Source organism: Gallus gallus, chromosome 13 (genome assembly GCF_016699485.2).
Source record: "Gallus gallus isolate bGalGal1 chromosome 13, bGalGal1.mat.broiler.GRCg7b, whole genome shotgun sequence".
Lineage (NCBI taxonomy): Eukaryota > Metazoa > Chordata > Aves > Galliformes > Phasianidae > Gallus > Gallus gallus.
In genome coordinates this window covers 13,831,317-13,848,914 of record NC_052544.1, presented here as the reverse complement: position 1 = coordinate 13,848,914, position 17,598 = coordinate 13,831,317, and the positions used below count along the sequence as shown (strand labels likewise).

The following is a 17,598-nucleotide window of genomic DNA, read 5'->3' as shown; positions in this document are numbered from 1 at the left end:
GAAGCTGTGGTTAACAGGAGTTAATAAACAGTAATAAATGATCACAGAGAGCGGCGCACCCCTGCAGGGCAGGGTCTCTGCCACGTGCCCTGCTGATTTCTGCAGCTTTCCCAGCATTTGCCCTGGTCAGTGGTACCAGGAGGTGAACCCTGAGCCCCTGCTCTAATGCAATCCATGTCCACTGCCACTTGCAAGGCGTCCCAAAGCTTGCTGGTTTGGGCTCCTTCATGCTCCATTTCCTGGCTGATCCAAACCAGAAACAAATTACAATTAAAAAAAGAAAAAAATAATATTGTGGGGAAAATTAAAACAGAGGAAAAAAAAATAATTAGCTTTCCTCATTGTGTATTATTCTATAAAATACAATGAGAAGCATATTTCAAGCTAATGCATCATCAAGGTTCTCAAAGTTTGTTTAAAAAAATCTTATGTTGAAAAGTTGAATAACAAAACCCCCCAAAAGCTGAAGAATGAGGGCTGAGACCAAAGTGTCTGCTGCCAAAACTCAGCCCATTAACCTATGCTTGTCAGCTGAACGTGGCCAGCCCCACACACAGCCACTGCCAAGTGCCAGCTCCAAACCTTGCCCCCACCCAGAACTCCATTTTTCTTAGTGCTAAAATTCACTCAGGCTATTAGTGTTGGTTTCGTTTCTTCTGTATACAGAAGTCAGTGGATCTAAGCCAATTTATTAACTGAGATTCGTAAACTTGATTTATTAACTCATATACCAACTTACCCACAAAAGGCCTTACGTAGAAAAGTAAAATCTAAGTCTCGAGTAAGAATCAGCCAGGAAATTATTTTAATATGGGATTTCAATCAGCTACCAATTACAATCTCCTTGGGATCTGTTGCCTTTTCCAGCTACCGTTTCCTCCCAGCACACACAGGGAAGTGCTCTTTTAAGGTTCCTCTCAACTACCAGAATCAAAGCTGGGGGCCTCCTCTATGTGCCACCTAGGATGCTCTCCATTGACACCCACGGAGATAGGTAATCTTCATTGGCACTTTTGGCCAATAAATCTTCATTAAGGCATAAATTTAAACCTACAGAACCCATCTTTTCCTCCCTCAGAACAGCAGGATGCTCTGGCTTGCAGAACACGTTATTTAAAAGTCTGGCCACAAGATCCTTGTCTCCTGTAGAAGCAAGTCAAGTATCCTGCAAGGCAGCAGTAAGCAGGAGCTCAGCCTGTGCCGAGGGGCTGCCCCTTCCCCAGCCACCTCCGAGATGTGGGCACGTTGAAGAATGAACTGGAAATTCTTATAATGAACAAAGAGCTGGAAACAGACTTTGTACCTTTGAAACTGGATGACAAATTAACTTGGGACCAGCTGGTATCCGAGTCTAGAAGGGCACAGACATACTCAGATACACCATGAGATTGCTTACGAAGCTCAACAGTTGTGGCTCAAGGGAGGTGGGACAGAAGCCTATTACAGAGAAGTGACCCACATTTCCTGACTGGATATACAAAATAACATTCATGTCAGTCTAAGACCCAGCAGGGTCTCATCCCTGGCAGCACACAGACATAAGGGAAGTGACAGGTCACAGACAATTGTTTCCGCATATTTTTGCAGCTTGGGAATTTGGGGAGAAGCAATTATTTCTGTTTAATCATTTATCACGGAGGCCTTCCTGCTATGACAGCAGAGAAACCAAACCAGGGACAACAGCTACAGTGGGAAGAAGCCCTGGAGCATAAATAAGTAGGACTGATGAGGCTTCTCCTAAAGCTTAGATGCCAACATAGCCCTCAAGAATGATAGAGTGTGCACAAACTGATGATGGTAAAACACAGGGAGCACTGAAAATTCCCAACTAAAACCAAAGCCTTGCATGATTCACGCATCCACACGCTTACTGAATAACAACTGCACATGTAGGGCTGCACAGCCACAGGGACAAGAGCATTGCAAGTGCCTTAATGGGTAAACCATGGGCTGTAAGTATGTGTAGGGTTGGGAGAGGAAGAATGCTTCTCCGTGCAGAAATTGCTTTGCTCTTCATTAAGAGGAGCCTTAGATTCTTCCCTATCCCAAACTGGGATATTTCTGTGAAAAGAATGGATGTAACAAAATATATGAAAAAGAAATAAAATACTTTGAACCAAAACTTTGGGAGAAGTTCAAGCTCAAGAAACAACTGCAGTGAAACATAATGTTGGAAACAGGGAGGGGTGGGGGCGAAGGCTGTTTTATCTCATTTCAGAATTTCAAAACCTTTTCCCTATAAGTTTTTGAAGCACGAAATTCCTGTAAACAAAACTTGCAGCCAGAGACAGCAGCTTTGCCCATGCTTCCCAGTGAAATAACACTGTCAAATAACAGTCCCACTCCGGGCATACCCATATGGGCAATTCCTGCGCCCGAAGCAGCCACCCTACTGCTGTCAGAATCAGAGGTTTGTGTTCAGAAAACATCCAGAATCAACTCTTACTTCACATGAAGACATCATTAAACGTGATTTTAGCAGGGGAAGAAAGCTGTATCCAAGATCTTGCTGTCAGGAATAACCACAGCAGCTAAAGGTTCAAAGTCTTCCACATTTTTCTTGTAGAAGGCTGCAAACTGCACATAAGGTTGCATTAAAATTAAAGTGCATTTTTCTTTCCATGCACCAACGCTTCCTGAGGACAGATGCATGAAGGCCTTCCATGCCACGCTTTGTTTCCAGTGGATGAGCAGCAGCTGGCGTGCAGCAATCAGCCCCATTCCATGGCTCTGGGGCCGTGCTGGAGCAGAGCAGAGACAGCCAAGACCACGTTGTGCTGCTCCAAGATGCACACGTGCCCTGTGGCATCAGCCGGTCCCCACGGGAACTGCAGAGGAGATTTCCAGGGCCAGATGGCCGCTCACATAAATACCACGGGTCAGACAGCACCGCTCTCCTCCATAACTCTGGGTTTGTTTAGCCGGGCTGACAGCCACAGGATTGCTCCCCACATATCTGGGCTTCACGTTTATGGTCAGTGAGGAGGTGAAGGGATCGTGATGCTCAAGCCACTGCCAGTGGTTTACCCCAGTGTTTTCACGTCCTTCTTGAAGTGTGTAACCACGTCTGCCTCATTTCAAAACCCCAAACATCCAGTTTCGCTCAGAGTTGGCTTAAAACTCATCTCTTATGGTGTCTTCCTGTGGCACAGTGGTTGTCTCAGTGTGCTTGCAAGATGATGAATTCTTAGCTTAGAGAACGTAGAGCTGTTAGATTAATTTTCTTTATGATCCGAATCCATCAGAGCCAAAGAAAAAAGTAAATTCGGGTCTTGGTTTAAATCAGCAGGAGAGCGCGACTGAAAAGGGACAGGATGATCTCTTAAACGTTTCTCTGCTCGTTTATAAGAGATACAGATTGAGAGTTTCAACATGAATCAGAAAAAGGTTTTTCAACGTTACCATTTTAAGAACTGGCAGGAAAAGCTCTCCCTTGGCAGGGCTGGAAGCAGCACTGCTCCTCCTGGCTCCACAACAGCATTTGTCTGGAGGCTGTAAGACCATAACCACATTTGGCCCCTGGGGATGGATGCTATCATGCTAAGCAAACAGTGTTTTATTCACATTTATCAGCTGCATGGAAGGAACAAGAACCTGGTTTATGTGTGGTCAGGTTCTCAAATATGGAAATATATATTCAAGCTATCTATGAAAACAAACATCTGGCAGCTCGGCCAAAAGCAATATACAGGGGGAAGTCTGCTCTCCACGTTTCTATCTGCAGCAGAGCAGAGCAGGCCTTGGGGCTGCATTGAATTACACAGATTTAACTGCTTTGCCCCATCGAGTGTCTGTGTGTGTGTGTGTGTGTGTTGGTGCACACAGGTGTTTGTTGCTGCCAGCCTTCTGCTTCAGAGGAAATCAGCTCCAAGGCCCATTGCCACCACGTGCCCTGTGGCTCTTCCTTCTCTAACATCCCACTCTCCTTGATTTTCCTTCACAGTTGCATAAAGCTTGAGAGAAGATGCATGTTATTAATAACTATTGTTTTTCTTTATGTTATAACTTGTGCTTTCCTGTTGGTCCTGCGTTGATTCACCAGCAGCTTTCTGCTTCTCCAGTGGGATGCACGGACAGCTGCAACATGACGTTAAGCCTTGAGAAACACCACGACCCAACAGCAGTGCTGATGATACGCATCACTCTGCCTTCCACATTTGCTTGGAGTTCATCAAGGAGTTCTCCTCACAACCCATCCTAAGGGCACGGGGACATCCAGGACCAGGAACTCCACCCTTGTGCCCATCTGCTCACATAGCACTCGTAGATGTGCTGTGGCATAACCAGAGCAGCCTTCAGAAGCTCTCATGTGAAGACAAATGAAACATGAGGGCACACTCATGTTTGGTGCTGCTAGATTTTGATAAGGAACCTTGGAAAAGCTTGCATGAATGTGTATAAACGTACCAAACTCATGGCAGTCCTCGCCAGCTGCCCTTGGTTGAATGCTGTACCCCAGTAAGGGCTTTCAAGAGTGCTCTGATGTTTAAAAACAAACAAACATGAAAAGAATCAAAGCCAGCTGGTGGTTGTTCCTACAGCCCGACTGCTGGGAAAATGGGGTTTGGTGAAGTGGACTGGGATCTGCCATTGTCATCATGAGAGCAGTATCTCTGCCCTGGCTGCAAGGAATCCCTGATGCTTTCTGGCTGGCCAGAAAGTTATGCTTTTGGAAAACGCAGTGGGGCATCTGCTGCAGCCAACAGCAGCACAGAGCAGCCTCCTGGATAAGAAAAAACCTGCCTGGTCTCCATTCATTCATTCAAATTCAATAGCTTAAAAGATAAGGAGTGCAAAACTTCATCTGTTGGTCTCTGACATTCCTTTCTGGGTACTTCCCTTTAACAAGATGCAACCACTCTCCTTAGAAAGAGCAACGTGATCTACATCTCTCCCCTTTCCAATCACATCCAGACCTAAAAGCAGAACGTGAACAGCCCTGCTCTCCTGCTGACATAAGATCAGTGCTTTCCCAGTTCACAACACGAAAGAAAATCCACCAGACAGCAAAACAACAGAGGTACAGAACCAAAACACAGCAAAGGTACAAGTTTCCATCCAGGCAGGCCTGGTTTTGAGCAGGAGCCAGCCCACAGGACACGTAACAGCATCAGTACCAGGGGGTGACTGCAGTACTTACCAGGCTCTCCACGCCGTCCAGGCTTCCCTCGCCTCCCCGGAGGGCCTGTGGAAAGAGAGCTGAGGGTTAGTGATGGGCACACTGTGAGCTCTGCAATCCGTGCACCACACAAGTGGCTGCTGCAGTTCTGCACATTACAGCGATGATCCAAGTGAGGAACTGCAACCTTTTCTTACTAATCCGAGTCAGAAGTCCCCACATCAACTGCTAGAACAGCCTCGATCCCATCGTACAACTACAGCCTCAGGCCCAGGTTTCAGACATAAAACTTTGCTTTTTGTCCCGACCAGAGGGGCAGCAAGAGCTCAGTGATCAACACAGCGACAGCACACCCTTAATCAAGGAAAGGGCACTTCAGCAATGAAGGGGAACGCAGAACGCAGTTGCAGCAGAAGCTGAGCACCCAACAAAGCTGCAGCACTGCACTCTCTGTGCTGTTAGCCCAGGGCTCAGCGGGAGCTGGCAGCTCTCTGCTCCCCAGGGCACACACAGCACTGCTGGGGGTCACAGAGCTGCTGGTGGCAGCGCTCTGCAGTTGGTCAGACAGCTCCAGAGGAGCGTTGGCTTGTTGGGTGCCAGCAGTGCTAACAGCCAAAACAAGAGCTCACTTTTTTACCTGAGAAACCTCTCCGCTCCCTCTCCTTTCTGCTTTTAGCTATGGAGGCCAATAAACAAAGACCACTAAATGTTTCTGCACTCCGGTCATGATTCCCCCTTCTGCAAGAACTCTTCCACTCCCAAACGCTCACCGTTTCCCATGGGGCAGAAATCCCCATTCCCATGCCAGCCATGGGATCAGACCAAGACCGCCCAGTGCACACTGCTGATGCCGTGCTGCTGGAAATCACTCATTTTCTCCTTTTTCCCCTATCATTATGAAAAGGAGAAAAGAAACCCCACAAGCAGCAGCGTGCCCTGCACTTGCTGCTCCACGATTCCTCCTGAATGCAGTTAATCAAACGCTGGTAGTTTGACTTTGCATGCACTGGTAGGGAGCAGGGAGAGCACAGAGGGGGCAGGGGATGTCCTTACAGAGCCCTGGGAGGGAGAGGCTGAGTTTTGAAGCAAGTGCCCTGAGCTCCTGCTCAGCACAAGGGACAGAAGAGCACATCCTGCAGGACCAACCTCAGAGCACTGGGCAGAGCAAACACACTGAGCATCTCCTTTCAAACCCCTTCAGGAGACTACAAAGGGCGTTAAGGAGGCCTGGGAATTTGTTTGAAGATAAATGGTAGCTGTAAGCTGTTACCTAATGACTCCATCTCCTAAGATCTCGCAGTTTGATGCTTGTTCAATATAATTAAGATTTATGTTGCATTAGCGTCAATTGGGTAATCGCTGAGCCTTTCTTCTGACCATACCAGCTCCTCTGTATCAGCACTGGGAGTTCTTTATTTACATTTTTACGAGAGACAGTTTTGGAGAGGAGAATGGATCCGAAGCATAAAGCAGTCTGCTTTTAAACAACTTGTCACGTTCAAGCTAAACAGCCCTAATCCAGAGCACAGCGTGCCACTCCTGACAGCACCGAGAGCTTTCCACTGAGATGGCAGATTTAGTAACACAAAGGAGAGGCACAAAATGCATCACTATTAGCAAGCACTATGAGAAAGAGCTGAGAGGTGCACCTAAGGAATAGATGCTCAAAAAGGAGGTTCAAAGTTCCTGGTAAACAGACTGCATTGACTCAGCTGTTCCATTGGGCAGTGGCCACGTGTCATCCACGGCAGGCAATGAAATGAAAAGCTGCAAGTCAATATTGTTTTATAATTCACATGAAGTATTACCAAGAGCCCAAACCACATATTTCTCCATAGCACAGTAAATTAATCCTGTTTGAACTCATTTGCCCAATGCAAATTGGGCAGCTCTACTAAGTGTAATCTATCAATACCAGCAAAACAGGTCTAGCATGTGAAATGCACCACGTGTGTTGCCTGTCATCATAATTAAAACAAACTGGACACTGTCAGATGTAGGGGGATAACCAGCTATCAGTCACCTCAACTTTATGAGCAAATTACTGCCTACGTCACTGTTGGACATCAGGTAAATTGGTGTTCACAAAAACGAAGGTGAGCTTTAAATGCCAGCAAGAAAAAGTGCCCAACATCACAGCCCAGCAAAGCTGCATGATATTGTGATCTCAGCCAGAGGCACCAAGGGTACATTCAGAGATTCTTTTTCCAGATGCAATCACCTCCAACCCATTGTGTTCTAACTCGGGATTAAGTTTTATACCATTTTGGAGGGCTCACCCACTCACACGCTTGGCACTTTTGAAATGTTCAATTTTTATGAGCTTGAAGTCATTTAGATTGTTTCCCCCTCTTCTCCTTGTGGCAGTTTTCAAGTTCCCAAACTTCAATGAAACTACTTCCCCCCTAAGCCCCCATGGAAAATGAGTCAACCAGAAGAATAGCTTGAACAAATTGGTTGGTTCGGCCACTCTCAGAAAAGCAATTTTCTTTTTTCTTTTTGGTATTTTTCCCCATATGGCTCTACTTAGAAGGCAGGAGACCTTTGCAGCGTACCGCAGGGTCTGCTGTAGAGCCCTGGGAGACTGCAGCCCTACTCGAGCTGTTCCGGCACAAAGGCCAATTTACTTTCTTATTCCCTGGGGAAAAGCTTTATGGTTCATGGACAGAAGTCAGCCCCTGCGATGCTTGCTCAGCTGATATTCATCAGGTACTCAGGTTGGGCTGCAGACTCTGAGACCGCAGAACTGAGATTAAACAGTTTTGGGTCACAACACATTGCATGAACCCTCTTGGCTTCGGATTCCAACGGACCCAAAGACTCAAAGCAAATACCAGACACGGATTAGAAACACACAGCACCTATAGTTTTCCAAATAAAAACAAAACAAAAAAAATCCCATCAGGTTCATTTTAAATTTGGTCCAAGCACCCCAAAGAACTCTCTGAAATCCTTGGCTATGCTTTATGTTAGTAGAAAAGCCACCCAGAAAGCAATGTCTGGTTATTAGTGGAGAAAAGCTCCTTGCAGTTCAATATGCAAGCCAGTTGCTTGATACAGAAAAAAGGATTATTTTCTTTCTCATACCTCCACACAGACCTTCCTGAACGAGGATGCAAGGAGAAGGATGCTGCATGCTGGGAAGCTGTGCTCAATCACAGGGAAGAAAAGAGCTCCAGGAACCAAAGCGGAGCATCTGGGCAGCACGTCAGTGGTTATGCTTTGCCTAGAGCAGTCCAGAACCTTGGCACCAGAAATATACAGCCACAAACTCCTCTTTAACTACAGCTGAGCTAAAACAAGGGGGTCCCAGTGAGGAGGATGGGATGGGGCATGGAGCTGGGGGCGGAACAGATTAACCACTCCAACAAGATATGGAAGAGAGTCTACATCCCAAATTTAACAATCACCAACACCAACGGACACCAACAATGCCAGCACATAAGGCACACTTAGTTTGGTATGGCACAGCTCTTTAAACATCCCAAATTTGCCTTCAGTCTTAAGTGTTTTTTTGTTAATTGTAGCCAACAAAGGTTTCCCTTCCAATGGGTGGATCCTTGTTGCAGAGGGAAAAATAATATTCAAGACCATTCAAAGAGTAAAATAATATATATGTATATATATACACACATGTATCTCATAAATGCAGAAACAAATCGAAGTGCTGATTGTGCTCCATTTACAGCAACTGAGATTGTGCCATATGCTGAACATTCTGAACCCACCCCCACCCCTAAATCATTTTTCCCTTTTTCCTCACACCCAGAGACAGCTTCTTCAAACAGTCAAGTGCATACAGCTCTTTTGTTTAGTCACCAGGGCATGAAGATAAACTGAATTTGAGATATAAATTAAGAAGTGACTGGAATAAAGCCACAATTGCACTTACATCAAACACGAAATTTTTTCCTTTTGTTATGGCTGGGCTTACTCAGGCCATTTTCTGATAATACCCTGGCAAAGCTGCAGTAAAACACGGGGCAGGAGCAGATGTATGGAGAACACCCTGCTTTATTTGTAAAACAAGAGGATGCATGTTTTGGCAGCTGTGTAGACTGCCATATGCAAGGTAGGAAGGTTTACGCGGCAGATTTCGGCTTCCCACATCTGCACTGGTGCAAATCCTGGACAGAGATGGTAGCTTTGAAAGGCTTTCTGAGAGTAAGCATGAATGTTCACACACACATAGGGTTTTGCGTTGCTTTATGAGAACAGTGGTCATCTCTCTTCATCGTGCCCATGTGCTCCTACACACTCGGAACACCAATAAAAGTTGAGCAAATCAGGCTAAGTATGTGCTAAGTAGTCAAGTCAGGCAGAGTTTCATCAACACGAATCTAGCAAATGAACAGACTCCTTTTTCTGCAATGGATGCAAACTAGAAAACCTCTCGTTGGTAGAGCTAAGGAAGAGGAGCAAAGTGAAAGTCACACTGGAGCCCTCCAATAGAATTTGACAGAAGTTCATCAGCCCTACCATAGCATCTTCAGGCAAATTAAAGCATCATTACCTTCAACAAATGAGCAAACATAACCTCAAAGTCTGCTTTTTCAGAAAGCGTTTGCAACCTGGCTTTTTTCTGCTAAAACACTTGGGAACACAAAGCCACCTCCGGGAAGAGGCAAGTCACCAGTACCCAAGCAGTCCTCAGTGATCAGGATGCCCAATTATTTACCAGGTGGAGTACTGCTTTGCTTGCATCAGTAAATCTGCCCATATAAAGTACCAGCCTGCCTGCAAAAATAAGAAACATACAGACATGGGGAGTACCCCTACAGCATAGGAAATGGCTGTGCATTTCTTGCAGTAAAGCACTTATTTGCCTTTTTTTCCCCAAGAACTGCAAGACACTTCTATAAGGTAAGCAAGATAATGAAGCACTTATTACTTCCCTTGGTTTTCAGTTACAATCTCACATTTAAACAAGTTTGACATGTTGGATTACAAAATCTCTAGTGCAACATTCAGATCTGACACAAAGTACTTGGGTTTTGATGAATTGCATTTTTGGAGCACGGAAGTACTCAAAGCTAATGAGTATTATCTGCAATTGGAATTAGCTGTTCCAGAGCCAGGATCGCACAGCAAAAACTCAAGCGTTCTTTGTCATTTCCCATATTACTCAACATGCAATAACTACAGGAGAAGTGAAGAAAACAGCAAGGCAAGAATTTGAGGACAGCTGAGTACAGTTTCCCATATCTAGCAAAGATCCTCGTAACCATACAAAGAAATATATACAATATAGACTTCAACCAAACAATCATGTTCCTTCTATTTAAGTGTTATTCTTATAGAACAGAATCACCAAGGTTTCAAAAGGCTTTCAAGATTATCCAAGTCCAACCGGTCACCTATCACCAATATTTCCCAATAAACCATTTCCCATAGAATCACCAAGGCTGGAAAAGATGGATGTGAGCACCTCTGAAGATACAGGCTGTGGTCAGTGCCCCATTTTGACAGGATTTTCCATCCCTTGTTTCTCAGCTTCCTAAAAGCAAGCATGCAATTTTTCATAGGCAAACCACAAAGCAAGCAAGCAATTGGGCCAAGCTGATCACTTGACCAACCCTACAACAATCACACTAACAAGGCCAACAGATTTAGCTTCCATGTGACCAATGAACATTAACATAAAAATTTAATTTTTCCTGCTCAAAACTCATCCAGCACCGCACTATGACAAGTCACAATGACAAGAATAACCCATCAAAGAAACGTAAGCCATCCCTGGGAGCTCTTCCTATTTTCATTGATTGTATTATCTCTGGATCAAGGTTCCATGCTGTTGTGTGCTTCAAATGACAGAGCAAAAGCTCACCTTAATGGAAGAAAAAACCAAACAAAACCCACACAACCACATCCTTCCATGCAGAATAAATGCAAGGAGAAGTGGCCATAAGTAGGAGTATCTTCTCCTATGTGGCGGGGCAAGTAAGACACCACCACCACACATGTATTCCAGCAAACACTGCAGATCAAGAGAAACTAAAGAAAGCACCACTGAGTATTTAAATGTAGCTCTGAAGTGACTACAGGCACCATTTAGAGTTGCTATTTTTAAGCTGAACTTGGCCAGAAGCAAACACCGTTGGCTGATTTCAATGACTGATTTTGAAAACCTAGTTGTATTACATCAGCTTAGCTTCCAAAAAGCCCTGCCGTCTCCAACGACTCAACGAGGTGATGAGTAACATGCTGGTGTTGATGAAACCTTCATGAAATTCAAGTAAAAACCCAAAGCTGCACTAGGCAGAAAAGAAATTAATCAGATTTTATCACAACAGCAGCAGCGTTACACAAATAAACCCATCAACTGTGGACATTATGTTGGCTGCTTCAGAATAATTTTGTCCAATGTAGAGCATCGGATCCCAAGGCACAAATATACGCAGTTACAAATAAAAGTACACTGGGGTGAATCCACCTGTTACATTTCCTTGGAAAAACTTTACATTCAAGTCTGCCACCAGCAAACCTCTGAAGCCAGAAAACCACGACAGACAGTTTTGGGAGAGGATTTTGCCAGATAAGTGATGCTGCAGCACAGAATAGGGCAGGAGGTGGTAACCAACTGCATGTTACCCAATGTACTGCTGGTGCCAGTCACAACACACAAGATGAACAATCTTTTTGACGATGTAATTTAAAGGAAACATGATTCAGCTGTCAGGAACTTCTCTCTACCAGTAAATGCATCATTGGAACAACGCCGGGAGAGGTACTCAGAGTAACGCTATTAAAATGCCACTCAGCATGCAGGAAAGGGCTATTATTAACGCTATTGTGACCTTGGAGAGCTGGAGATTTGTCTGATGATGGTGGCAACAGATGCAAAATGATGCTGCTCACTGTCAGGAAAACATTTACCCAGCAGCTGGTGGGATGGACGGGCAGCCAGCAGAAATGCAGGTAAAAGCACCATGCAAATTGGGCAGATCATTTAATGCATGCAGGAAACAGACCAGGTGGCCTCAGGGATCTTTACCCCATTTTCTTTGACCATGATTTATTTTTCTTTAATTTTTATAACCCTGCATACCACAACAACACATCTGAACTCCTAACAGATGCATTTTTTCTTAATAGAAAAATGCTTAATAAATAACACAAACTTCTAAATACAGTACATACCACAGGCTTTCATTTTTAGTAAATCTTCTGTTCTGCCCTATGATAAGTCTGGAGTTACTCTGAGGTTTGCCTGTACCACCAGGTACCAGCTAAGGCAGTTGCCATCACAGGAGAGGATGTGAATTGTCTTTGCCATGAGGCTTTTCCTTCCTTCTTGTCTATACATTTGCAATAAACCTTACAGGAACTTACACCCTAACAGTACACCCACAGCACAGTTCAGTGAGCGTGAAGCAATTTCTTTAGATTCTTTGGGAATTAAAACCTTTTGTGAGCAGGCAAGCACACAGCGGTAGATTTGACAGATAGAACCCATGTCTAACAGGCATGCAGCAAAATATTCCTACTCTTCTACTGATAGGAAAGTTCCCTTCTTGATGATTCCACCTTTTTCCTAGAACCTGTAAAGCCACTGGTTTAAGTTTAAGCAGCACCGAGGCACAGGACCCTTATTTTAAACATCCCCTCCATCCTCCCAGTAACACAGAGGTGTGGTTGCATGGAGGAGAATTAGACAACCGGAAAACAACTGCCCTGTGTCTATTAGCTCCTGGTTATCTCCTCTATTAAGGAGCTTTCAAAGTTCACAGACACTTTTACTTAAGCCATTTGGGTATCTTAATCTCTACCTTGTCCCCAGTTAAGTTTTGCCCTTAGGGAAGAGCTTTGATGCCAACAAGCTCAACACTCAGCTCTCAAAGAGAGCCTCTGGTTCAGACCGTGGCAGTCTCATGGTCAGCCCTTGGGAAGAGGATTACATGGGAAAGCACGGAGAGCAGGTAAGGAAGGGCACTGCAAAAGAAGCAGGAGAAGAAGTAAGGACAGAAGATTGGAGAAAAGAAGATTTAAGAAAACAACAACAAAAACCATCAAAAGCCGATTGCATGAATGGCCAAAAAAGAGTCTCCAGGTATATTACCATACACCCAACCATCATGCTGGACTAGCCTGCAATGGAGGCATTATCCTACTTGAGCATAACTTGGAGAACTGGAGGGGAGAAGAAGAGTCTCAGCCTCAGGGAGTCTTCCTACATCAGGGTTGAAATTATGATGGAAACAATGTCAAATAAAAATGATTTCACCCCCAGAGCAGCAGAAACAACATACTTTGTTCTCACAAATTGGGACCAGGTAGGCTGGCACAAGGTCTTTGGCAGAGAAACAATTTACCCTCAAATTTGAGACCGGAGCAATAGCATTAGATCACTTACTCAGACTTCAGCTGTGAGCAGCTGTTTGGCTTTTATTTCACACAAAAGCTTATACTGTAAAAGGAATTCCTGGCCCGTATTCAAATGCTATATTTGCTCATAAGCAATGTTTCTCATTTTAGTCCTGATAATGCAATGAAATCAGTGACGAAAAGATTTTTACAGAGAGATGTAAAGGGGGAGAAAAGGTATTTCTTTGTAGAGATGCTGCATTTGTTCTGTTGAAATGCAATACTTAGACCACGAGTTTTCACCACGCTCCATTTTTATCACCAAGCTTCTCCTCTTTGGAGGATGTAATTAAAGGTACAATACGCCTTCTCTGATGGCCCTGGGCAGGCGCTGGCTTTGCTGTGTGCAAACTGCTTTCCCACCCACCCGAGGTCCTTCCAACAAAGGAACAGATGAACTTTTATGGATAATACAGTTCCCATCATACAGACACAGCCAACACGTGCTACAGCCATATTCACTCCTTGGGAAGAATGGAGTTTCCTGTAGCAAGTGCGAATCATCAAACAGTGTGAGCCCTTTTACTGCTGTATCCGACCTGTGCTGCACAGCTTCCAGCAGGAGCACGCTGAGGTCTCGGCAGCCACATGCTGGAATTTGGGTCTATCAAAGCAATTTCTGACTAACTGAAGAGCAGCACTCGCCCCTGCTGCTACTTCCAGCTCAAGAATTGATTACAGTTAATTACGATTGCCATCAGCAAGAAAGGCAACGAAGGTGAGCAGCCGTAGAGCCACAATGCTCACTGCTGAGATGGCAGTGGGGCTGACGGCTTGCTGCAGGCTGAATATGGGTGCTGAGCAGCCAGCAATGAGAACAAGCACAAAACAGCTGTAGGAAGGCCAGAAGAAAAACAGGTGTGTCAGCATGCACAGAAACATAGCTGAGATACCAGAAAACATGCTGACATTCCTCTGGCATGCACCATGCCTTGGTGGTTGGCACCAGGTGGGAGCAGGTGCAATTAAAGTCACAGCACAAGCCAACGCTCACAGAAATTGCTAAGGCCAACTCTGTTAGAGCCCATTTCTCCAACACCTGGGGCCTGCTCTGGCCCGGATTCAGTGACAATGGTTGTTCTTATTTCGGTGTGAAGATGGGATGATTTATTGCTCACACATCTGGGGAACGCTGCGGTAACAACTTCATCATAGACTGAAGTCTTCTCCTGGGCCAGAGCATTGCATCAAGCCGCTTCCAAGCGCACGGCTTTCCAGGACGAGAGGTGTTCTGAGGAGCCCTGCAAGTGCACATCAGTTTCCCAGTGACCAAAATTACTGCCGTATTTGTTTAACTGCTTTCATTTGCTTACTTGATGAATCTCTTTTGGTGAATCGTTTGTTTTATTTGGCTGCTTCAGGATCGCTGGTCTTGCAAGCAGCTCAAAGCCAGAGTGGAGAGACTAACTTTGTTCAGCTGCTTCTTCTACATGCTTAATTCATTCCCAAATGCATTTTTCAAGGGTACTTAGACTGTTTTCAGCTCCAAACTTCCAGTCATCTGTAAAGCAATGCATTCTCTCTTCCAATTTTGAAGTGGGGAAAAAAAAAGTGCAGGTTTGATAGGACAGAAAGGCAGTTAGGAAGAACAAAACATGCAGTTCCTAATAGCAAAAAGCATCTCAGGGATCAAACAGGAAATTTAGCTTATTTCTGACAATACTGAAGGTGCAACCTTTTAGCTCCAGATCCCTCAGAGATCAGCTGAACAAATGGTGGATCACCAGTTGGCATCAGCAAAGATATCCAGAAACGAGGTTCAAAGTTTTATGGAGACGAGGTACTGCTGTTCTTTAAACATTGAGATAAGATGAAAGGAAAGAGGCAATTATTGCGAGCAAAGCTATCCAATATGTTACTAAGCTTGGATGTGACCATCGGTTTCCACTCGTACACTGAAGCGGCCAAGTTTGAGAAAAATGGTGCAAAATGCATTGGAAGCAGGAAACAAGTTCATAGGAATGAAACAGGGAATCACACAAGGAGCCCAGCACCTCTGGTTTAGGTGTTAGGGACAAGCACAGCAGTGGGTCCACATGTCCAGAGCTGCTGATCCAGGGCCAGGGGTGAGATGGTGGTAAGGGATTCTGTTTGCAAAACAGAACCAGCACATGAGATTTCACTCCCCAAATACACCAGCTTGAACCATTTTGTGAGCCATTATTTTCCCAATCGTACGCTTCTGTAATCACACAAAGGCTTTATTATCATTATTAAAAGAAGAAGCCTTTCCAAGCCTACCTGGTTCTTGAAAGCCAGAGTGGGCTGGTCCTTCCCCAGAGCAGGGCAGTGGGGTTGGCCTTCATCTTTCATTGATTATTACACGATGCCTATCACCACATCTCGCCAAGACCTTAACTGAAATCAGACTTCAGTTTAACACAACACAATAAGCTGGATCCTGCTTTCAATTTTTGTTTTCTGGGTTCCAGGATACGCTTTTAAGTGATTGAAGTACTGGATCTAATTTCACCTGAGGATCTAAAAGTACTTAAAGCAGAAACCTTGAGAGTCCTGCATGAATACAGATATATTGCTGCTGAATTCTGAAATAGAGATAAATGAAGCCTTTGGAAGAGCAGCTAACCACACATAAGACTGTAATAGCTGGAAATTAGTGCTGAACATCAGAAAAAAACGTATCTAGATTCCAGCCTCCCACTTCTGCTCCCTAAACCTTGATCCATGAGGCCACAATGAATGGCTGGAAGCCGGTCTGGCCTTCATTATCTGCATTTGCAATATCTTCAGGTCTGTGCATCTGTATCCTGGAGAAGTCCCGCACGCTGGTGGCAGTCTTTTCTGGGATCATGACATTTTCAAACCACTGCTTCAGCCCTTATTTCTCCCCCCTGCAGATGAAAAGTTTCTAGCACATCTGACTCATCCCTCCAAGAACCGGGTTGTCGTCATTTGATTATTAGTCATTAATCACGACCGGCCTTCCAGCATTTACTGCATCCCCAGCACAGCCAGTTTGTGTTACAGGATGGAACCCAGAGGTATTCTGGGAGCACCGTGCAATGGTCTGAAAGAAAAACCCAAACCCAAATATTTCCCCTTGTACATTTGGTGAAAGGCTTAAAGGCGCCTCCCTGCCTCCAGCACAGAACAGAATACCTGGAGGCGTAACAAGGAGCTCCCAGAAGTGGATGGACACATCTCTAAGTCAGTGCTGCACACTGAGCAGTGGTTGCTTGGACCTGCCTGACCTGCACCCAGGGAACCCATTGCAACCAGCCAGGAATTTGGTGCCATTAGGCTTTGCTTGAGAGGGAGGTGTTTTCCTCCCCAGAGGTAGATAGGTGGAATAACTCGTGTTACTGGGGTGAAAGAAAAACATGAGGAATGCCATCTGGTTTCTGCATAACTTGGCTGTCAAACCACTCTCGCGCTGATGTTTCTGTTTCTTATCTTTTTGCTTGTGTTGGAGCTAAAACAAGATCCATCTGAGTGGAGGACCGGCTGCACAGCTCTCAGCTGTATGGCTCCCCGTTCCCAGGGCTGCAGCCCCAGCGCAGCACACGCACCCCTCAAAGGGACAAAGGTTTGTTTTACCTCCGTGAGAAGAGCTAGCAGTTATAATGCTATCCTACTCTCCTCTCACAGTTCTAAAACCCTCCTATTGCTAACAAAGGCTATTTTCCACCTTCATATTCCTCTGGCACTGCTGAATTATGCACGTTTACATCTGCTGTAATACCATAAAATAGAGTAAATCTTGCAAGCGCTCTGCCTAAATCCATGTAGTAAACCAGATCCTCCAAAAAAACCAACAAAAACCAACCAAAAAACACCAAACCCAAACCAACCTGTGTGTCAGATGCATAAAAATCAGAAAGTCTCAACCCCCACATTACTATCACTGCTCCCCCCACCCCTCCAGCAGCTGCAGGGCCGCAGAGGAGAGCAGCTATAGCTCTGAAAGACAGGGGCCATGAACAGGCAGAGGTGAGCTGCTGACTGACAGGTCAGTTTCCATTTGTCTGATTTTGCTTGGTAAACCATTAGAAACATGTCAAACAAACACTGCAGTTCAGTGGTTCCCTGTGAAACCCCTGCCAGCTCTGTTCCCTCTGGAGAAGGCAATTACCTCATTTATAAGGATTGGGGAA

At 45.0% G+C, this 17,598-nt stretch overlaps 1 protein-coding gene across 18 annotated transcripts in view; it reads right to left on the bottom strand.

The window, feature by feature from the left end:
* Nucleotides 1-17,598, bottom strand: part of COL23A1 (collagen type XXIII alpha 1 chain) — a 156,558-nt gene that overhangs the window by 45,534 nt on the left and 93,426 nt on the right. For all 18 annotated transcript variants that reach the window (XM_040647194.2, XM_040647196.2, XM_040647198.2 and 15 more), the window contains exon 3: nt 5,141-5,185. In XM_040647194.2, coding sequence (XP_040503128.1) covers nt 5,141-5,185 — 45 coding nt within the window. The remainder of the gene's footprint in view (nt 1-5,140; nt 5,186-17,598) is intronic.